The 24,066-nt window shown below is 32.9% G+C and overlaps 4 protein-coding genes across 4 annotated transcripts; 3 read left to right on the forward strand and 1 right to left on the reverse strand.

The window, feature by feature from the left end:
* The first annotated feature begins 996 nt into the window (after positions 1-996).
* On the forward strand, positions 997-10,065 carry LOC145608118 (inorganic pyrophosphatase TTM1-like). The gene is made up of 12 exons (XM_081663717.1): positions 997-1,137; positions 2,528-2,883; positions 3,503-3,617; positions 4,821-5,016; positions 5,127-5,240; positions 5,358-5,531; positions 6,404-6,598; positions 7,287-7,409; positions 7,490-7,632; positions 7,727-7,850; positions 8,136-8,408; positions 9,549-10,065. Exons 2-12 carry the CDS (start codon positions 2,544-2,546, stop codon positions 9,765-9,767), a joined length of 2,016 nt encoding a protein of 671 aa, XP_081519843.1. The 5' UTR covers positions 997-1,137; positions 2,528-2,543; the 3' UTR covers positions 9,768-10,065.
* A 2,119-nt stretch (positions 10,066-12,184) lies between these two features.
* On the forward strand, positions 12,185-14,319 carry LOC145608070 (polygalacturonase-like). Its single transcript, XM_081663672.1, has 4 exons — positions 12,185-12,625; positions 13,053-13,342; positions 13,473-13,701; positions 14,100-14,319. The coding sequence occupies exons 1-4, from the start codon at positions 12,185-12,187 to the stop codon at positions 14,316-14,318; spliced, it is 1,179 nt and encodes a 392-aa protein (XP_081519798.1). The 3' UTR covers position 14,319.
* Positions 14,320-14,953: 634 nt separating this feature from the next.
* LOC145607307 (polygalacturonase-like) lies at positions 14,954-17,585 on the reverse strand. Its single transcript, XM_081663008.1, has 4 exons — positions 17,121-17,585; positions 15,704-15,993; positions 15,281-15,509; positions 14,954-15,178 (listed from the first exon to the last, which is right to left on the reverse strand). Exons 1-4 carry the CDS (start codon positions 17,583-17,585, stop codon positions 14,954-14,956), a joined length of 1,209 nt encoding a protein of 402 aa, XP_081519134.1.
* Positions 17,586-22,129: 4,544 nt separating this feature from the next.
* On the forward strand, positions 22,130-23,940 carry LOC145608351 (polygalacturonase-like). The gene is made up of 4 exons (XM_081663963.1): positions 22,130-22,594; positions 22,890-23,179; positions 23,364-23,592; positions 23,722-23,940. Exons 1-4 carry the CDS (start codon positions 22,130-22,132, stop codon positions 23,938-23,940), a joined length of 1,203 nt encoding a protein of 400 aa, XP_081520089.1.
* Positions 23,941-24,066: the final 126 nt, after the last annotated feature.

The raw sequence follows: 24,066 nt of genomic DNA on the forward strand, positions 1-24,066 counted from the left end.
AAGAGCATCTCCAATGATATACAAAGGAGACTTGCTTGATTGTAAATTAAATAAAATTACAAGCATGTAGCTTACCACTAGAATGAATATATATATATATAGCTAGATTGAGCAACCCTGCTCAAATAAGCTACGTTGCTTGATTTTTCATATTTGTAGCTTACTATCAAAGATGGTCATGTGCTCTTATTATCAACAAAGTAGTAATTTGAGGGGGAAATGAGTATTTGGAATCTTGATAGTGTTATTGATTTAATTCTTTTTTTCTTTACCAATATATCTGCGCCACCCCATGATAACTTGAATTCATGTAATATTGAGCTTGCAAAAGCTGACATGGAACAATGGAATTTGTTATATTTATATATCTGGGTGCACTGTACCGTACGCCTAAGGTTACTTTGTGGTTTCATTTGATAATTAAATGAAAAATAATTATTAAATTGAAAATAAAATACTCATCGGTGTACGATATACCAAAGTATATATAACAATCTCTCAAACAACAACACAATACAAATCAAACCTAAAAAAAATTGAGTTAGTGTCAAGGGTTTTCAACATACGAAGTACATTTATTATTTTTTTTAATAAGGCCCCGTTCTATTCACCTTAATTTTGCTGAACTGAAATTATTTTTACTGAACTGAAATTATTTTTGCTTAACTTAAATTATTTTTACTGAACTTAAATTAATTTTATTGAATTGAAATTATTTTTGCTGAAGTAAAATTATTTTTACTGATTTTCTATTATAATTCTTCTTTAAGAAAACTAAATTTTACTGAACTGAAATTATTTTTACTGAGCTGAACTTATTTAAACTGAATTGAAATTATTTTACTTAATATTTTAACAAAGTATATTTAAAAATAGGTTTAACCCAAAATACAATATTAGGAGAACGGAGGAATATGAATACATGATTTTATTTTGGTGAGAATATGAATACATGATGGAGTATCTTATATCGTTACGGTCCACCATCACTGAAGGTCTAAAGCACGTAGACCACTATTGACCTGTGCTGTGGACGATTATTCATATAATCTAGAACATCTTTATTAACTCCAAAAGCTTTTCAACTCCCTTCACGCAAAATTTCTTCAATTCAATCATCTTCTTCTTAATTCCAAGGTACGCTCATGATCACAACCCCAGTTCAATAATCTTTAAATGTTTGATTTTTTTGAGCGTTTCATGATCATTATCTCTTATTTAGGTGTTTTGTTTTCTGGGTGTGTTCTAAGTTTATGGTGTCCTGCAATTCATTTAATTTTTCATTGCTTATTTTAATTTTTGTAATATAAATTTGCGATTATTTCATTATTAAGATTATTGGGTACTTGTTATCGGTTTTTGTTACTTCAATTTTGATTCTGTTGGGTTACTATTTGATTAATTTGTTTCTTTTTGATGGTAATTGTAAGAGTACTGGATTGAATTAGATTAAATTATGCTGTTTCTAGTTTATGATGATAATAAAAACTTGCTTAAGCTATGTTAGGAGGCGAAAATTTTGCAACTTTTGGGCGAAATCTTGGAATTTATGTGATTGAGACCATCCATAGAATGAGGGACAAAGATGAAGTGGGGATATGAAAAACGAGGAAGAGGGTTATGGACTTATGGTGTTAGATGAGATAGGGCAAAGTTCATGGCGGAAGGAGACGATTTAAGGTAGACGAGAGAGGGAAGAGTTGCAAGGGGAGGAGACTTTAGGGAAAAGGGGTGGATGAACTTAGAATAGAGGTTGATAGGCTACACCAGTAAAGGGGGATTGGAGTGGGTAATTTGAATATAATATAATTAAAAAAAAGTAGAGTTAAATTTCGATGCCATGGAGCATTGTTATCTCATTGTAATGGCTAGTGTAGAGATGAAAGAGTTGATTGTTTTAATGTAGTTCGATTTTCAGGGGATTGTATAGACTATAGAGCGTACCAAAAAAGGGAAGTCCTACTAGAGAACTAAAAATTGTGGGAGCAATATGTAGAAATTCTTTTGTTTTTTTTTTTTTGTTTTGCTTTTTTTTTTTTTTTTTTTTTTTTTTGTGGGGGGGGGGGGGGGGAATGGGTGGCTGATGTGTTCAATCTGTTCACAAGGAGACTTTTTTTGATTTCATGTAGGCTGTTTAAATGATTGGTATTCTTGCGAAATGTGTTATACGGAGTAGTGTAATTTCCAGGAGATATAATATGATGCTTCTTTTTATTGATTCTAACTCAGAAGAGCTAACTTGTAATACTAAAACATGCAGTGTCATTGTCCATTATATTGCTATATCATATCTTGCAATTTGAAACTTGAACACAAATACTTCGTAGCATTTCTTATGCTATATTTAAAGATGAATTTATATATGAACTTTGTTGTTACTGACTAGATACAAGGTGGCAGCATATGAACTCAATTCTGAGATTTCTGTCAGAAGTTTTTAATAACTTAAATTTTTTGGGAGGCATTAAGTTGACTAAGAGCATTGCAAATAATTTCATTGCCATTCTAATCTCTATGATTTTTGCAGTTTGTTCACAGCCCATATGGGTGAAAATGCTGCAAATGGGTTTGAATCACCTCGGCCGCGGTCTAACCTCTTGAGGGATCAAGTCCAGTTAGTGAAGAGAAAGGACTCCGATCGCTATGAGATTGTCCCAATTGATGCCCATTTAAAATTTGAGAAGGGATTTTTTGTTGTGATCCGTGCTTGTCAGTTGTTAGCCCAGAATAATGAAGGAATAATATTAGTTGGAGTTGCTGGTCCTTCAGGTGCAGGGAAGACTGTGTTTACTGAAAAGATGCTCAACTTTATGCCTAGTATTGCTGTTATATCAATGGACAACTATAATGACTCCAGCCGAATCATTGATGGGAATTTTGATGGTCTGGCCTCAAATCTATCCTCTCTTGACCTGATTTTTGAGCACTCCATGTTGGCTAATAGAATAATTTTCATGTGCATTGTTTTATTCTACTTGAGAGCAAGGATTTGTCAAAACTATATGCACAATGCATATTGCTGACACGTTTAGAGTATTAAACTTGGCTTCTTTTGGAGATTTTCACTGCTTTTGAAGCTATACTTTCATGCCATGCTTATGTATATCTGCGTTGAGCATTTCTATGGGCAACAAAATGAAATTCTAGTGAACAAAAAGTTTCAGTATGGCTCTTGCATTTATCATCCACTTTTTGATGTCTCGTCACAAATTTCAAACCTTTGAATACTTGCATGCTTATTATCAAGATGAAACTTTAATTTCTCAATAGTCAATTTGCTGTAAGAATTGAAGTTTTTATTTGAACCTAGAAGCTCATGGATTAATAAGCTGTCTTTGGACTTCCTTTGAACAGAATTGAGTAATCAGACCCTTTTTTCTTTTGCTACACTTGTTTCCCTGGCTGTTGGTACTTTGTGAAAAAATTCATCTGTAGTAAATCTTGATATATCTCACTTATACCTATGAAATCTGGTGCTAAAAATATTTCTATCCTGAACCAGATCCACGGTTGACTGATTATGACACACTGCTTCAAAATATACAAGATCTGAGAGCAGGACAGCCTATTGAGGTTCCAATATATGATTTTAAGTCTAGCTCTCGCACGGGCTACAGGTTAGCATCCTGTTATTTTCTTCTCTGCTAACATTTCTACTGTATAGCCATCTTCCATTTGATTAGATTGAAAGTTGAAAGGATGAGGAAGCCTGTCACATATTTCCCATAGCTGCCGTTTTCTACAACAGTGCATGGTCCTTCTTTGTGTTAACATTAATGCTCTGCAGCTAAGAAAATGTTCAAATACTGCATACACAAAGTTAAGAACAATAGTAACCATATGTCATGTGCAATTATTGGGCCATTGGATGAGACACATCAGTTTCTTGGCTCACTGAACTGACATTTTGCAAGGAGCTATTCTGCATCAAACTTTTATAGATCTGTGTTGTGTCAATTATGACCTTTTTGGGAGACACAACAATATGCTTCTGCTTTAGGGGATTGCACAGTCTTCCTTGCAAACTGCATGAAAAGTCTTGGGAGGTTTAGATGTATGAATCATTTTGTGTAAATATATGTATAGAACATAAATATTTGTACATATGCTTAAATTTCTTCAAAAGACTGATGGAAAAGAATTCTCTTAAAGTTGTAGAAATAGGAAAGGAGACAATGTTGATCCTTGATGTGGCCGGCACCAAAAGAGTTATTCACTTATTCGATATCCTGACTTCGTATTCTCTCTAGCCTGGGAATACCTCTATAAAATCTAAGTGCTCTATCACAAGCCTTTTCAGAATAGAGATAGATTATTCTGTAGCACTATTTAAGGTGCTGAGATAGATGTGTCCCCTCATTCTTGTCTCAATCATCCATTCCCATGATCTATGGTTTGTGAGGGTGAGTTGTGTGCTACCTCTATAATTGTAACTTAGATCACCTTTATCCTGTGGATCTATATGCCGAGTATCTATAATACTGGTGGCATCTTTGCAAACTTAAGAATATCACCAGAAAATTGTAGTCGTTTTTTTGTAAGCACTGTCACACATCTAGAGGTACTTTCAAAGCTCTGTTGCTGTTCCACCTTCATCTTATCTTGTAACAATAAAAACTTAAAACCTAACGAAGTGAAGTACTGCATGATTCAGATTTTGGCTTCATTCCTTCTCTTACTTTGGCTTATTTTTTCTGGGATGTGTATAGTGAAAACTTTCAAATCATACTTCTTGGCAACTTGCACTGATTTGATTTGTCATGATTTATAAATTACGTTTTCTTCTAGGTCTCTTTGCTTAACATTTGGTCAATTTGCAGAACAGTTGAAGTACCCAGCTCTCGTATAGTAATCATCGAGGGTATTTATGCATTAAGTGAAAAGTTGAGGCCTTTCCTGGATCTTCGTGTGTCTATTACTGGCGGAGTACATTTTGACTTAGTGAAACGTGTTTTACGGGACATTCAGCGTGCTGGGCAGGATCCTGAAGAAATAATTCATCAGATCTCTGAAACAGTTTGTTATTGTTCCTTTTGTTTGATATTAAAGCTTTGGTGTGAATACTACATATTTGTTTTGACACATTTTTATGTACTGTGAAAGTTGATCGTGGTTCACTATGGCAGGTGTATCCTATGTATAAGGCGTTTATTGAGCCCGATCTTCAAACAGCTCATATAAAGATTGTTAACAAATTTAATCCTTTTACTGGATTTCAGAACCCCACATATATTTTGAAGGTTGACTGCTCGTTGTCCTCTTCATTTTTGGTCCAGTTACAATGTTGATTATTTTCAAATACATTACATTGATGTTTCATCTCTATCTTTAGTACTGAGAGATTTCTCTTGCTGTAGTCAACAAAGATTGTGGAGGATGAGCAAATCAAATTAGTGATGTCAGAGGAATACAAAGAAACTAAGGAGGAAACGTATGATATTTACCTTCTACCACCTGGTGAAGATCCAGAAGCTTGCCAGTCATACCTGAGAATGAGGAACAGGGATGGAAAATACAATCTCATGTTTGAGGTTTTGGGCCTTCTTTTACTCACTTTCTTGTCCCTTGACTGCTTTTAAATTCATTTCAGATGCATTTTCTTTGTAGGTCTCCTGAGAGTCCTGACTGTGCTGTGAGTTTAAGGCTTACTATGACAAATCTTTAAAAAAAAAAACATAGTTAAGTAAAAATTGGTCGCACGCGCGTGTGTGCGGGTGTTTGGTTATGTGTGTGTGTGCGAGCGCGCGTGCGTGTGTTTGTGCATGTGTGTGTGTGTGTTTGGTTACTCTTTACCCAAAACCAGTTATCCCAGTTGAGTTGATCTATGCATTCTAATTTCTAAGGCCCATGTTCTGGAATTTTTTGCTGTGATGAAGCTAGTTGCCATAACTTGTAGTTTCTATAACAACACAAAGAACCAAAAGTGACCTTTTCCTGGGCCACTTGGGAATTAAATACGCATTATAAACAATGGCTGTGTGTGCGCGCGCGCGCACACTGTGTGCGCGCTTTGTTAATCTTTACTACCCTTAACCCAAAACCAGTTATCCCAGTCAAGTTGATCTATGCATTCTAAGGCCCATGTTCTGGAAATTCTGCTGCAATGAAGCTAGTTGCCAATACTTGTAGTTTCTATAACAACACAAAGAAAGAACCAAAAGTGACCTTTTCCTGGGCCACTTCAGAGTTAAAACCATTAACAATGGCTTGGAGTAGATTCTTAGAAGCAATTAGGATGTGATTTGCACAACATTACATGTGAATGTAATTAATGATTATAATACTTACTGGTAGATAACTATGACTATACCTATTTATATCTGTTATGGGAAATTTTGGAGTGTAGGAGGTTTGCATGTGAAGATGAGTCTCTTCTTCAAGTAGTTCTACTTGCTGATTTCAGGAATGGGTTACGGACACTCCCTTCATTATATCGCCAAGAATTAGTTTTGAAGTCAGTGTCCGTCTTCTTGGTGGTTTGATGGCTTTGGGTTACACTATTGCGGCCATCCTGAAAAGAAGAAGCCATGTTTTCTCTGATGATAAGGTTATTGTGAAAATTGATTGGCTAGAACAGCTAAACCGCAAGTACATCCAGGTATTACCATTTTAGCTATCCTTTCATTAGCTACGATTTTAATGCTTATGTGTATGGATATAATATTTGAATCATCCCATTGCTGCATAATAAAGAATTTAGCATGATCATACAAAAATACTTTTGCAATAACAGTATAATCATGCGTATCGATTATCAAGAGAGATCCAATTACAATGTCTTAGTCCCTTCATCACATACTATTTATTGCTGTCCAACGTTATAAGTTAGCATACCCTAATCAGTTAAAATTATCTCTCTACTTTAAATAAAACTTGCCGTGTTTTGGTGCCATCTTCGTCTGTTAACTTAAATATAGGATGTCTTGTCAACCAAAAAAAAAGCCCTTAAATATAGGATGGAGGGAGTAATAATATTTTTGGGGGACATCTCATATCAATATGTGAGCTCGTAAATAAACTTTTTGCTAGCTATATCCTCTTTTGCTTCCATTTTTCTGTTGTGTACTTTCAGACTTCAGTTATTAAAGGATGACTGGCCTGCTAATCAATGTCACATTTAGAAGTCAAAAACTTTTGATACTAGTCATACTACAATGCGATGTTATCTTTAGTTACTTGACCCGACTGGTAAAACGTCGTGAGACAAGAATCCATGCACATGTACCTTTTAGTTGATTTGGGGGCTTCTAGTTGTGTTTCAGAACTTGATTTTTTTTTTTTTCAAGGTTCAAGGAAAAGATCGTTCATATATTAAGTTTGTAGCGGAGCAGCTGGGTTTGGATGGTTCGTATGTCTCGCGTACTTACATTGAACAAATCCAGCTGGAGAAACTTGTAAATGATGTCATGGTATTACGTCTTATTACTTACTTCATATGTGTTATTGCTTGAACTTGTATTTCTCTACTTAACTCATCAACTCTCTACAGGCTTTGCCAGATGATTTGAAGACAAGGCTCAGCATAGACGATGAAGTAGCTTCCAGTCCTAAAGAGGCACTTTCTCGAGCTTCAGCAGACTGGAAGGTCAAATATCTGAACGAATCTAATAGTCCATCCCATCACAAGTCAAGGTTCTATCACATCTTTCTTTTCATTTTCATTGTTTTTATTTGTTTTTGGGGCTTATGGCTTTATGGGAAACATCTCTTTGTTATAATTTGACAGGAATGTTTCACGTTCATTTTCAACACACCGAGAGAAGCATTTGTCCAAAATGACAAGGCTTAATGTGGCTGAAAGAAGTTTTAATGGAAATGTCCCCCAGTCACCCGCTGGCGTTGCAAACCAAGTTAGTATAACCTGCTTCTAATAACTTTAATGCACTAATATCATATAGTTATGTTGACTAGTTGTTTAAATTACAGATATATGATGGAGTAACGAAAAGAAAGCTTACACATTTGTTTGCTTATTTTTCCACTTTACCTTTAGGCTTGTGCTTTAATGAACTTATCATCATTGAGAGTAATCATTATATCATAAGAACTGTCTGATCATGTGTTTTCTATGCCTTTACAATTGCTTAAGACTGTCCTTACATAAATTCATGAACTTATGGATTGTTTCCAATCAGGGAGCTGTGACTCATCTCTCAGAGCAGATATCCACGCTGAATGAGAGAATGGATGAGCTAAAATCTAGTATTGAAGCACTGAACTCAAATTTTTCCCTTGGGAAGGTATCTGCTAGTCAACAAAACTTGGCTCTACAGTCTGAGGCCTGTAATGGCTCAACACCTCAACTTCTTATGGCTGGTGGATTAAGCAATGGTCCAATGACTGGTGGACCATTAGCTCATTCCTCATCTTCTTCTCAATTGGCCAAGGATTCTCAAGTTATTGAAGAGGTATTTGTTTGATTTTTTATCCTCTTATAATCTCAGTCTTTTCGTTGAAGTTAACTTGCACTCTTGTGTTATAAGTCCCTCCGTCTGCTAAAGCCTAAAGAGTCACATGGTTAATCCACTTGTAATTAAGGTTTAATGTGGTTTGACCATATACTTTACATTGTTCAAGCCACCAGAATTTAAGAAATTGTCCTTATTAGAGCTTGCTCAAATCTGAAGGCACAGATGTTTATTATTGGTGAAATTCTTCAATGAAGTATCCTGGCAGCCTCTGCACTATGATATGTTATTTTCGGAAATATATTGTGAGTTAATAACTCCTATTTATTACTAAGATACCTGCATTCTTCAATTGCTTCTGGATAGGTGCCAATATCCCTTGCACAACATGTTTGATGTCTTGCTATCTTTGTCAAAAGCCACCCATTAAAAGGCAGGGGATTTTGCAAAGAACTCAAGAGACAAGGGAAGATATAATTGGGAATGAAATAGCATAATTAATTATCATTTCAGAAAAGTGACGTATTTGTAGTGTTAGTAACTATTATATATTGGACGAGTCCAACGAATGGGTCTGAAGATTGTAGTAAGAGTAATTAAGTGGAGGGAAAGTGTAAGGTTCTCTGGTTCTCATGCCTCAGCTATAGCTTTAAAGCATGTCATGAGATTTCTTAAATTCAGAACCGATGCCCTTCTTCAGTTTGTGCAAAATTTTTGGGTAGAAATAAACCATTATCATTAAGGATAGTGGACATTTCTGACAATCAGTTTAGACTGACTGAAAATAGAATGTCAGATTATCACATTGTAATGGAGTTTAGTAATGGCTTCCATTGTGATTCACCTGGATTTATGCATATATCTACATCATATTATGACTTGGTAGCTTAATTTGTCTCCAGTCCTCTACCATAAGATGTACCCAGTAGCTTGTGTCTGTCAATTTTGCAACTGGCAGTTTTAAATGCTTCGTCTACCCTAAAAGTAAAAGTTGGGGGGATCAAAGAACAATTACTTTCTTTTCTCACAGTATTTTTGCTAGCAAAAATCACTTCACCTGATGGAATATGCAAAGAATAACGTGTTGCTTCGGTTTTGCCATTAATGTAATCTTCTTTTTTAATGCTTTCTTTTTAACAGGTGATGCTTGTGTCAAGAGGGCAGCGCCAAATCATGCATCAGTTAGATACTCTGAGCAGTCTTCTTCATGAATATTTTGGAGAGAAATCCCGCCATGACAGAACAGACAGAACAGGCAGCACATTTGATTCTGTATCAATTGCCATCCCTGTTGTCGCTACTGTAGCTCTTGGAAGTTTAGGAGTTCTTTTGTTCAGAAGCCTTTCCTCTCTAAAGTAGTTCCCTTCGTTCTCTGAACTTGCAATTGCAAATATATTAGCTCAAAAAACGGCTAGATAAAGCTACAGATTATGATGAAACTACTGTTTAGTTTCTGAGAGTTTGGTTTGTGATTACACAATTTTAGCTTTTGTACAGGTATAGAGGATCCTGCTGTGATGTCTGCAATGCCCACAGTATATGTAAATAGAATCAATTACTTGCAATAATTATAAACACAAAACATGAAGTTCATCTTGGTTATGTAACTTATTATGCGAAGTCAATCGTATATTTACACCCAGGAGTATCATGCTCATTGTGCTGTGTCTTTAGGATATGTTGTTTTCCATGATTTGATATCATGAATTCCTGTGACTACGTTCACAATCTTCACATGTTTTCGGTAATCTTGTGATCCTAGGAAGATAGTGGCTATCTTTTTTTTTGGCTCCCCCCCCCCCCCCCCCCACGTTCTTCGTGTTTGATATTTGATTACACAGAGCCTATGAACACTCTTAAGGCTCATGATCGTTCGATTAACAGCTCTAATACGAACTGGTAAGTAGCATTAAGAACCATTTGAATCCTCGAGCTTTTGGCTTTGTTATTTTCTTTTTCAAATAAAGGTGACAAGGACTCAAGGAGCATAATCAGAGATCAACTTTCACGGAATTTAACTGTACAAACTACAAAGGACAGATTACAAGCAGACAAAAAATAACAATCACTATCTACCTAGGATCAATACAAGAATACCAGAATCATTTGATTATTTGAACATAGTCACATAATATCAAAGGTATGAAAATAACAAAGGACAAGAACATAATCTTAATTCTCATTGGCTTTGTTGGGTCAACTCGATGTACGGAAGTGTGTGGTGCATGTGTACTCATAAATGAGGTTATTATACAACAAAATTTATTGTATATAATCAATTAATTGCAACGATAACTAAGTTGAATTGGTGATTGAATGTATTATACATTCAGTAAGTTCAAATCTTTTATCACTTAGCAATTAAAATTCCCTATTAATTTTTTTGCTCGACAAGTTCTCATCAAAAGTTATATATATACTTATTTATTACTCCTATGATTGTACTCATAGTATTACAGTCGTACTATATCTTACATACACGCTTACAGAAAAAAATGATACAAGTAACAATTATTCAATGTATGAATCCGTAAATTGCATACAACTATATACGAAGTATATGACATACTTCTTATGTCATTGCAGATGCATAAAAAACGAATATCCCAACAAACTTGTAACAAAAAACCAATACTAAATTAAAGCCTAACAGAATACAAATTGTCTGTTTAAAAAAAAAAAAACAGAATACAAATTGTCAATCCAATTGGTGAAATTACCATATGCAGGAACCAAAACGTAAGCTTAAAGCATAATTTTTAATGTATAACATGTGCATTGACTTTAAACAGCGTAACACCCAAATAAAAATTAACCTGAGTTATTTCAAATCTTCTTCTTCTTCTTGTCATCTACGTTAAAAGTCAACTTTTCATCTATCACCTAGTTTCTTGATTCGATTCATCCCTCCTTCCTGCTTAACTCATGGAGTATTATTATTAAATGTAACATTGTTATTCTTTTACGTATCCATGGACACATATTAAAACATACTTCATATTTCGTATGTTACACTTTTTTTTCAGTTGATATTATTGTCAAAATGAATAACCCTATTATAATAAAAAGGGTACCGTAGGTGTATTTCAAAAAAATAATAAATAAGGGTATGTACTGTGTAAATAAAAAAGGAAAGGATGAAACTCGAAGAATTATAATTATAGAGCGCATAATAACTTTTTTTTCCTCTCTCATGATATGTACAGATTGAAATCTTTCTTTTTTACGTTAATATTTTTGACACTATAAATTTGTTGTTTATTATTATGACTATGGAGTATGGACACACGTTAGGAAAAAAAAAAAAAAAAATCATATTCTTTGTATCGTTTTTGAGCTTATTGTGAGGTTGCATTGCCTTATCAATTCTACTTGGTCACATGGAGTTACCATGCATATCATTTTTGACAAGTCTTTTGCATTAATATCTGCAGTGTTTACATAATTACGTAAATGTTGTTTCTCAACATTTAAATATGTCACATAATAACCTTTACACTTTCTGCTAATCAAAGGAAACTAAACTTGTTACTCCATCTTAATTATAGTATCTTACTTTAGTTATTTTTAATTAGTTTGTGGCAGTTAAATCTATAGACAATTTCTTGTGATCTTAACTTGCTTTTGTTGTAACAAGAAACTAATTAACATTAAATACTAGATAAACTTAACTAACTTAACATCTTTTCCATCATTCAACTCCATATATAACGTACAACATTTTTACAATAATACCAAGAATACAAACTACATACAAAAGTCAATATTATTGTATAATGATAACCATAATGTTGAAATTTTTTGTACTCTTAACATTTTTCCCTACATTCATAATTGGATTACCAACGTACAATGTGAAGAGCCTAGGGGCGAAATCCGATGGGAAAACGGATGCAACTAAGGCTTTTGTTAAGGCATGGAATGAAGCTTGTAATTCGTTAGGAAAATCGAAAATCCTAGTGCCTAAAGGTAGGTACTTGATCCAAAGTGCCATTAAATTCGATGGAAGGAAGTGTAGAAGTACGACTATTGATATCGATATTAAGGGTAGTATTGTCGCACCATCTGATTATCAAGCTCTTAAGGACTCCGCGATTTGGCTATCGTTTGAGTCAGTGAATGGAGTTACTATTACTGGTGGGAAGGTTGATGGAAAAGGTGCTGATTTGTGGAGTTGCAAGATGTCCGAAAAGGGTGGTTGTCCAGGAGGTGCTACGGTAAGCTATATGATTTAATTAATTTAGTCTTTCTTTGGTTGTATATGGTCAACGTCTAGTAAGTTTAAACAAAAACTAGATAAAGTGATCGAGAATACGTGAAATAGTTGGTGAGTGTAAGAAAAATGTAAATTATTTAAGTTAAAAGAAAGCGAGTGAAGAGTAGTAAATATTGTGAGGTAAGCTAGAGGGGCCGGGATAATGTGGTAAAGGGGTCATCAGGATTTGCCAAAAGTAAAAAAAAATTAAAAATATTGAAAACATTATAGACGAATGAGAGCGGAAAGTGTTAATAAAAACATTATGAAACAGATGAAGTATACGCATTCTTGCTTTTTTATTTTTTATTTTTTTTATAATCCATAAATAAGCTGAATAAAAGTTTATAAGATTAGCTAAACATTTACATATTGTGGCTCTTTTGCAGACTTTGGCGTTCTCAAACTCCAATAATATTGTTATAAGAGGGTTGACCTCATTAAACAGTCAATTATTCCACATTGCGTTTATTGGTTGCAATAATGTGAAAGTACAAAGTGTGAAAATACTTGCTCCTAATAACAGCCCTAACACAGACGGCATTCATGTACAAAGCTCAAATGGTGTAACCATATTGAATTCCAAGATTAGCACCGGCGATGATTGTGTTTCGGTGGGCGCCGGTACATCAGCTCTTTGGATCGAGAATGTCTTGTGTGGTCCTGGTCATGGAATAAGGTAATTTACAAGAATTCAAACCCATATATGTTTACGAATATTACATCATATTGCTATAGGTGTTGTCCATCCAATTTAGATAAGTTTGAATAAGTGCTAATAGGCGTATTTGACGTGTTTTTTGATGCAGCATTGGGAGCTTAGCAAAAGAAATGAACGAGGCGGGTGTACAAAATGTGACCGTTAAAGATGTTACATTTGTTGGCACCCAAAATGGTGTAAGGATCAAGTCTTGGGCAAGGCCTAGCAATGGATTTGTGAAGAATGTTGTCTTCCAACAATGTAACATGATTAATGTACAAAATCCTATATTAATTGACCAAAACTACTGTCCCAGTAAGATAGGTTGTCCAGGAAAGGTGAGCCATTTACCCTTAATCCCTTGACTTTAACAAATCTTGTTTATAGTATATCTCCTTCGTACATGGGATTCCGAGCAACATATACTACACTTTTAATTACGACAATTTGACTAAAAAATTTTCACACTTTTAATAAAACTATTACAGCTAATTAAAGTGAATGGAGAAAGTACAAATTTATAATATTCGAAAAAAATGTCACGGTTAATAAATTTTTTTTTTCTTTTTGAAACAACACGGTTAATAAATTTAGGGATTTATGGTTATAGTTTTTATGTCTTTATTTAAGTGAAGAGGAAAATATATTTAAAAATACCATGTTAATATAAGGGCATTAATAGTTTCATTTCTTGTATATATTAATTTGTTTTTTACATGTTTTGTTTATATGACAGGTTTCTGGGGTGAAAATTAGTGATATTGTATATCAAGATATTCATGGATCATCATCAACAGAAATCGCCGTAAAATTTGATTGTAGTTCAAAACATCCTTGTAAAAACATAAAATTAGATAATGTAAAGCTCACCTACAAAGACCAACCATCAATTTCATCATGTACTTATGCCGATGGATCTACAAAAGGTATGATAGTGCCAACGGGTTGTTTGTAGCTACAAGCAAGTGTGCACAAGTGTGCCTATATATAGTATGATTTGCACAAGCTAAGTGTGCTATCTTTGTATGTATCATATAAGCACATTATTGTTTACTTTACATGTAAGTTAATCTACATTAATGTAATTATGCCAAACCCGATTATTGGAGTTTGGATGCTAATCTACACATTGAAGGATATGAACTTGTACTTTATTAAAGAATTATATGCAATTCATATACAGTAACCCTCCCTTTCCAAAAATGTTTAATGGTAGATGCAGTCTAAGCGTAAAAGTCAACATGAAGTCTCTACCCCAAGGAGAGCACCTGTGATGAATCCAAATGTTGTCCATACTTCCAAGTTCCAACTCTATGGTGCACCAAGCGTGATACATGAACCATAATAGAATAATACTCTATCCAATATCATTATATCAACATATATATAAAGATATAAATCAAAAAAGCCTTTTTTTATTCCATATCATCACAAAATTAAAATAACGTATTATGTATTTATGTATTTATACTAGTACAAGGTTGATAATTATCATTTTAAGCACAATAGTTTGATGGTGCTTAATGTGAAAAAGTACTTTTAATTACGTATCATGTAATTATGTATTAATATAAGATGACAGAATATATATCAACCCCTGATACAGCTATTAGGCTCAATAGAACCAAGTGTGCTTTCCACAGTATTAATACAAGATGATCCAGCTGGTTTGTTTCTATAGGTGAGAACCACGTCTTCAACTTTGATATTCGTGCAATGATATTCTGAGCTACAATCAAATTTCACAGCAATTGGTGTCCCCGAAGTTCCATGAATATCTTGATACGTTACATCACTGATTCTTACTCCTGAAACCTAATCAATTATTTAGGCAATACAAAAGTTAGTATAGTAGAATAAATGAATGAGTAGTTTTTCATAATCAATCAAAAATCATAAAAAGTGTTGTTTTCTTACTTGTCCAGGGCAACCTTTCTCCTTTGGACAATAGTTTTGGTTGATGATAATGGGATTTTGAGCATTAACCATTGTGAGATGTTGAAAGAGAACATTTCTTACAAATCCATTGCTTGGCCTTCCCCATGATTTAATCCTTACTCCATTTTCAGTCCCGACAAAAGTACAACTCTTGACTGTCACATTCACTACTCCGGGCTCATTTACCTCCTTTCCTAAACTCCCGATGCTGAAATCCAATGTAAAATTTGTTAAATTCCTACTTTGTCATTTGATTTTAAGACATTATTGCATTTGAAAAATGTAAATGACTTATTTCGATGACAATCACTACAAAATAACACATTTTAAATAAAATCAAATACGTAGTAGAATAGTATGAACATTTTTTATTCTAGATTGAATTCAATTTCAATTTCATACCTGATTCCATGACCAGGACCACAATCAATATTTTCAATCCACAAGTTACTAGTCCCGGCTCCAATTGATACACAATCATCTCCTGTGCCTATTTTTGAGTTCATGATTGTTACTCCGGTCGATTGTTGAACATGAATTCCGTCGGTGTTAGGACTTGCACCTAATGCCGAGACCTTCACACCTTCAACTTTTACTTCCTTACAACCATCAAAATCAATGTGATACAATTGACTATTCAATGACGTTAATCCATTCACCCTGATGTTCATCGAATTTGAAAATCGAATTGTCTGCACAAATATAGAAATAATTAGATCATAAGCTAGATTATTATCCAACCTTGTCAACTCTAGCTAACAATAAATCAATAATATATCATTTGTGATACATTAGTAACAACAACAACAATAAGATTATAACATCATTTTAATAAGTAATTAGACATATATAAAAATTTATTAAATTATATATATTAGTTCAATTAACTAGTATTGGCCACAAAATTCATTAATACTTTGATGCAATTCAAGCTATTATATTTTAACACATTTCGATTAAATTAATTGTATTTATATTTTTATTTTGAAGGAAAATTTGACAATTACCACCTTCTGTTATGTCCATTTTAGCAATTACCACCTTCTATTTTTTTTTTTTTTTGAAAATATTACCACCTTCTATTTTAAAAAACATCAAAAGTTACCACCTTCTTGCCCCTCTACTACCACGTGACGTCATTTTGGGCTCATTCTTTCCCTTTCCTCCCTATTTTCCTCACATTTCTCATTCCTAACTCGATTATCATCCCCCCTTTCACTTCTATTCCCCCAAACAATCAAAAACAATTCAATTCACTCCTCCAAATTAAAATTGACGAACAATTATTGGTGGTTTGGGGGAAAAAAAAGTGAAAGGGGAGATGAGAATCCAAATAGGAATGAGAAATGTGAGGGAAATAGGGAGGAAAGGGAAAGAATGAGCCCAAAATTACGTCACGTGGTAGTTGGGGGGCAAGAAGGTGGTAACTTTTGATGTTTTTGAAAATAGAAGGTGGTAATTTTCAAAAAAAAAAAAAGAAGGTGGTAATTGCTAAAATGGACATAACAGAAGGTGGTAATTGTCAAAATTTCCTATTTTGAATAGTTAAGAATGATGACATAGGTCCTCAACCAACTTTCAAGTAGTTACTATATGCAACATAGATCTGATAAGGATAGAAGAAGAGATTCTTATACACAATCGGATGTAAAGTGCATCGAAGAATATTTTATTTATTTGTTTTCTCATTTTGACTATTATTATTATTGCTCATTTAATCATCAAGCTAAGTGAGCAAAAAAAATAAACCTTAGCTTACACCTTGCACCTGAGTGTATATAATTATTTATTTTCATAAGATAAAAAAAGATTCACTTACTGTAGCTCCCGGGGGACAAGTCATCCCGGACCTCTTACAAGCCCACAAGCCAGCGCCCTGTCCATCAAAGACCCCACCGGAGATAGAAACTCCGTTGACATCATCAAAAGAAAACCAAGTACCGGCATTTCCGAGCACTTGAAAGTCAGCCGGAGCCACTAAGGTACCACTAATGACAAAGCTTATAGCCTTGTTCTTGCAATTCCTCCCATTAAATACTAAAGCTGAGTTAACCAAGTACCTTCCTTGTGGTACAAGAATTGTGGAAGGGTTTAGTGACTCACATGCAATGTTCCATGCAGACGTAAATGCACTTGATGAGTCTGTTAACCCGTCTGATTTTGCACCTAGGCTCACCAAGTTAATATCATTAGCTCCTACGAGTTGTCGATTTACGACGAATATTAAGCTAAAGAGAACAACTATAAGTATATGTGTTAAAGATGATGTTACTTTGGTTTCCATTTTCTTTTGCTTAAATTAACTAAAAAAAAAAAGGATAGAAATGTTGTAAGTGATAAAGTGAAGGAAGTTAGAGGTTGAGGATGGAAGATATTAAGGAAAGGTGGAGGGTATTTATAGGATTTAATTTGTATGATAGTTCATAAATGTATACTTAATTTGTACGTTACATGCAAATATATAACAATAAATTGGAATTATTATATCAAAAATACAAGACATGTAATTCCCTTAAACCCTCTTATTTTCCCCATGACCCATACTATGATTGGTCTATATATGCTAACTAGTTTCCTAATTTGTGGCAGATAAATGCCTGATTATTGGTTACTTTGTTTTTTAATTATTGCTGCAGCATATGTTATACTCCCTCCGTCCTTTCATTAGAGTCTCATTTCTAACATTTATTATTCACATAATAAAGAGAAATGAGACTCTAATAAAAGGATGGAGGAAGTACTAGCTAGTAGCCTATTATACTTCCTTTAATCATTTTTGTTCATCTGTATTGGGATATAATTTTTTTTCATATATTTCACAAATGATTTTTATGCTATAATTTAATTGAATCAACAAATTTTGAAATTAAAATTAGATTACAGTATCTGGAATTAACCCATATATATTTTCAAATCATAGCTAAAGAATGATCAATATATGATCTTAATTGTTAGCTAGGTCATAGCCAGTCGTGGCGTATCCAGGAATTCCGAACTGTGGGTTAGGAATCTTAAAAAAAAAACGATGATTAAGTTCAAATTTTTTATTACAAATGGATAAATTACACAATAATTATATATATATAAAAAAAACTAAATAGCATTCTCTTATGACCTAAGAGGAGTCTCACTGCTCTAACAGTCACTCTCTTACCAATGCGCCAAACTTACACATTTGATTATTTACCTCACAAAAATTTCACTTAACCCTTTTTTTTTCTTTCTTTTTTTTAAAAAAATTAAAACTTATTATTTATTTTTTCAAAAAATCTGTGGGTTCAATGAACTCCCTTGAACCCCCCTAGATCCGCCCCTGGTCATAGCACTTGTTAGCGAGGTCTATCTAATCATAACCATGTTACAACTCACTTAGTGAGATCAATTTAGAGTGAAATTATCTTGTAAAATTGTGCTACTGACTTCCCTCCAATCATTCTTTATATTCAACAAATGAAACTTTTATTTAATAAGAACACATTCAACATAATTAACTATAACAATATATAATCTATCTAATGCAGACATATTTATTTTATACATTCGAGTATATAGGTTTCTTGACAAGCTTGTCTTATCTCTATATCATTGTCTCAAAATTTAGCTTATCATCAGAAGTACGGTGCTCTTAAATTGAGCCAATTAAACTGCATAACATGGTGTCAAGTTAGCTAGCTAGTTTGCATGGCTTATTTCCATCATTCGTTGAGAGTAAACTTGTACTATATTTCTTTCTGTTGCAACCGTACACTATGTTTTGAGTGAAATGCACGAAAGAGATGAGAATTTCAACCAAAACCAAACAATTCAAGTTGATCATATAGCTAGCTAGTAGATATGGATATATGAGGAGCAAATAAAAACAAATGAAGTTTGAGATACAACAAAAGATATGATGACAATTAAACACCATGAAAAAAGGAAAAATAAAAAGGTAGAGATTTTGGGGGCAACAAAGCCCCTATCCTAAGGCTTGCGGCTTCCATAAATTTATACGTAATAATATTTTAGTATTTCATCCTTTTTTAGTACAATATTATTTAAAAACGCGATAAATGTATGATGTAAGGTATATACCGTATGTTCATGTCTCTTTTCCTAGCATTGACTTTTAATTTCCACCAATTTTTCTGCACAAGCGATGTAGTTACAAAAAAATCTCACACCAAGAAGCATATGCTCCTTAGTCCTTAATTTGCTCAGAAGTCGTGCTTAGAGTACGGTTCAATAACTACCATGTTGAACAATGTGCATACGTACTTGCATGAATGGATAAGGAAACAGGATCTTACATATCTAGAACTATTAGGCAGCTAAAATTGATGTGTTCAAATTAAATCTTTATTTTAGGGGGGTTGAACCATTAATATGACGTCTATTGAGATTTATCACCCTCAAAACCTCCAACCCTTTTTCCTTTTTTGTGGTACTTTTATGTAATCATTCTTATTGTATGTTGCATCTCAAATTCCTTTTGTTTCAATTTGCTAGTATGGGCGATTTGATCAACTTGTTTTTGTTTAGGTTTTGGTTTTTTTGTAATATATTCGATCTTTTGTGTTATTCACTCAATATCTTGCAGTGTATTGTTGCAACCGTGAGAAGTACAATTCACTCTAAATCAATGATAAATGGTGATAGATGTGCTTAACTAGCTCACGTGAGCTAGAACAAAAAAAGTTAGATATTTTAGGTTGGATAATTCAAGGGTTTAGTTCTAATAAGTTCAATTTTTTGGATGATTCTATGGTTGTCGACTTGTCGTTTAAAAAATGACAACCATGATATTTATAAATGAACGGTTTAGATTTATTAATTTTTTTTATTTATTTTTAAATGTTAATATTAATTAAAAATCAATTATTTTTTCTGAAAAAAGTTTAATTTATTTGACTGATTTTTAATTTTATTAATAATTAAAACTGAATTTCATAAATTAATTTGAAAAAAATAAAAAATTTGAATATTTTATTTTCAAAAATTTTAAAATAAATCATTACAATGGGGAAAATGGATTCTAATTAATTTTAGCATTTAAAAATATTCAAAATTATTAAGTCACAATTGTATAATTTAAAAAATTATGGTAGTCTTTTTATAAATGACTACTGTAGAATTTTCATCAGTTTGAGACTATAATGTGTTAGAATATACATAAAATATGCAGTTAGCGCTATACAAATGACTCATCATGCAATGGTATATGTTATATGGGCGTAGCTAATACATCATTACTTCATTAGTAGACCTTGCAAATCTGTACAGTGTGTTATTTGTTCTTGTTGTTTTTATTATTAATTATTTCTTGTATTTGTTACGGTAGAGATATATATACAAGTACAAAGTACGGTATAAATAAAAATCAATAATTAATTGAATCGGTATCCTTTAATCTGCAAAGTACTATGGCCTAGCTAGTAAGATCATATCTTGGACACAGCTAAGCTCTCAAACACTCTTACATAAAAGAGGGTCTTACCACTCTTACCATCTATCAAAATTACAATCTTTAAAACTATAACTAGCTAGGGCAAACCTGAGATATATCTCGATGCCTTAACTCAATTATGGACCCATATATACACCAATCTCATTGAAGTGTCAATAATTTTGTGGAAAATTTGACATTTGCTACCAGCAAAAGCATCTGTTTCACATAAACTACCGCTTTAATTTTTTATTTTATTTTACTACCACCTAAAGCCCAAAATTATAGATATTGCTACCACTTAACGGAATTCGTTAGGCCAGATTCCATTAAGTAGGACCCTTTATGTCATTAAATAATAATTTAATTTATTAAAAAAAATAAAAATTAAAAAACTTTTTGAAAAAACTTCCAACCACCTCCCTCTCCCTGTTGAAATCTTTAGGGTGAGGATAGAAATTTCAATTATAAAAAATGTTTTGTTTATATGTAGACTACTCATACCATAATATTTCAATGATAAAACAATATGATCAATTTATTTTTTACATTATAATAAGAACACAATTATTTAGTCTTTTAATATCTACAATGCAAATATAATTTTTGAAAATCCTTATGCAACATAAAAGTTTTCGAGAAATTATAAAATAAAAATAAAAATTACAAAAATGAAACTAAAAATTAGATAAATAATAAAAATGTATACCAAAAACAAAGAAATATACTTAATTATATTATTCGAGAAAAATAAGTCAATTATGAACAGCAAAATCATTAAAACATTGTGGAATGCAGTCATTTTTCAAATGACCATTGTAAAATATACAAATATGTTATATGGTTAGTCACATCATAATTTAATATGGAGTATTTTTTTATATAATTTTTATTAGCTCCTATCTAATTAAAGATATTAATAGTCAAAGTTAGAACTCGAATGTACAAATCCAAGTAATGCATTTTAAAAAACAAGAGGGAGTATAACATATACAATATTAATTTTTTAAAGAACCAATAGCTAGCCATGCATATCTGATATCTCTACCACAAATTAGGAAATTAGTTAACTAAGAACCAATCATGGGGTTCTCAAAAAAAAAGAACCAATCATGGCATAGGGAACCATGCGAGGGTTCATTGGAAGAGGATATAATATGTCTAATGTATTCCCATTTGTAATTTTAATTTATTAACAATAATTCCACTTTATTGTATTTGCATGTTACGTACAAATGAAGTATAAATTTATGAACAATACTTCGTATATTGTACAAATTAAATCCTATAAATACCCTCCACCTTTCCTAATATCTTTCATCTTCAACAACCTAACATCCTTCTCTTTTCCACATAAAACATTTTCATACATCTTTTTCTAGCTTAGTTAATTAGAAAAAGAAATGGAAACCAAAGTAACATCATCCTTAACACATATACTCATAGTTGTTCTCTTTAACTTAATATTCGTCGTAAATCGACAACTCGTAGAAGCTAACAATATTAACCTGGTGAGCCTAGGTGCAAAATCAGATGGGTTAACAGATTCATCAAGGGCATTTACGTCTGCATGGAACATTGCGTGTAAGTCAAGAAACCCTACTACAATTTTTATACCACAAGGAAGGTACTTAGTTAACAAAGCCTTACTATTTAATGGGAGGAATTGCAAGAACAAGGCTATTAGCTTTGTCATTAGAGGTACCTTGGTGGCCCCGGCTGACTTTCGAGTGCTCGGAAATGCCGGTACTTGGATCTCTTTTGATGATGTTACCGGAGTATCTATATTCGGCGGGGTTTTTGATGGACAAGGCGCTGGCTTGTGGGCTTGTAAGAGATCCGGGAAGACTTGTCCTCCGGGAGCTACCGTGAGTAAATTCAATTTTCCAACCTTATTAATAATTATCTTATGTCATTCATAATTTTTCAAAACCAAAATGAAAATACAATATATTGAAAACTATTGTTAATTAAATAGCTTGAATTACATCAAAGCATTAAGAAATTATGTACACATGTGAACCACTATATTAAGATGATGTGAACATGTTATTAACTTACTGTTGTTGTAACTAATGTATCACGGATGTTATATTATTTGTTATAGTATGTTATTAAGGTTAGACAATAATTTATCATCTAATTACTTCTATTTTTGTGCAGACAATTCGATTTTCAAATTCAATGAATATCGTGGTGAATAGATTAATGTCATTAAATAGCCAATTGTATCATATTGATTTTGATGGTTGTAAGGAAGTAAAAGTTGAAGGTGTGCAAGTCTTGGCCTCTAGTACAAGCCCTAACACCGACGGAATTCATGTTCAACACTCGTCTGGAGTGACAATCATGAACTCAAAAATAGGTACTGGAGATGATTGTGTATCAATTGGAGCTGGGACTAGTAACTTGTGGATTGAAAATATTGCTTGTGGTCCTGGACATGGAATTAGGTATTTATTAAGAGTCATTTCTAACTATAATGATTTTGCTCATACGTTCCTATCATGTTATAATTAATGTTATAGTGATTTTGTTGTCCAAATAATATACGAGTATATTCCAAGAGCAATAGTGTGCTAATAAAATTAAATTACGTGCAAAGCTTTAACATGCATATGTCATATTGAATTTCAGCATTGGAAGTTTAGGAAAGGAGTTGAATGAACCTGGAGTAATGAATGTAACAGTCAAGAGTTGTACATTTGTTGGCACCGAAAATGGAGTAAGGATAAAATCATGGGGAAGGCCAAGCAATGGATTTGTAAGAAATGTTCTCTTTCAACATCTTACAATGGTGAATGCTCATAATCCAATCATCATTAACCAAAACTATTGTCCAAAAAAGAGGGGTTGCCCAGGAAAGGTAAGAAAACAACCATATACTTTCCTTTTTTTTTTTCTTCACTTTATATGATCGTTAAAAATTAACTAACCATTCACATTTGTTATTAATTAATATTAATTGTTATATTATATATTTAAAATTAATCAGGTTTCAGGAGTGAGAATAAGTGATATAACGTATCAAGATATTCACGGAACATCTGGTACACCTATTGGCGTGAAATTTGATTGTAGTTCAGAATACCATTGCGCAAATATTAAACTCAATGATGTGCATCTCACCTATAAAAACAAGCCAGCTAGGTCATCTTGTACTAATACTGTTGGAAGTAACCTTGGTTTAATTCAGCCTAATAGTTGTTTTTAAGTTCGGGTTGATACATGTAATCTATAGACTATCTTTCAATTATAGTTATTACATAATTTGTTTTTCATATCCAGCACAATCAATAATATAGTTGAAAATTTAGTAATTATTTATCTTTGTGATGAT

The sequence above is a fragment of the Chenopodium album genome, chromosome 23 (genome assembly GCF_948465745.1).
Source record: "Chenopodium album chromosome 23, dcCheAlbu1.1, whole genome shotgun sequence".
Taxonomy (NCBI): domain Eukaryota; kingdom Viridiplantae; phylum Streptophyta; class Magnoliopsida; order Caryophyllales; family Amaranthaceae; genus Chenopodium; species Chenopodium album.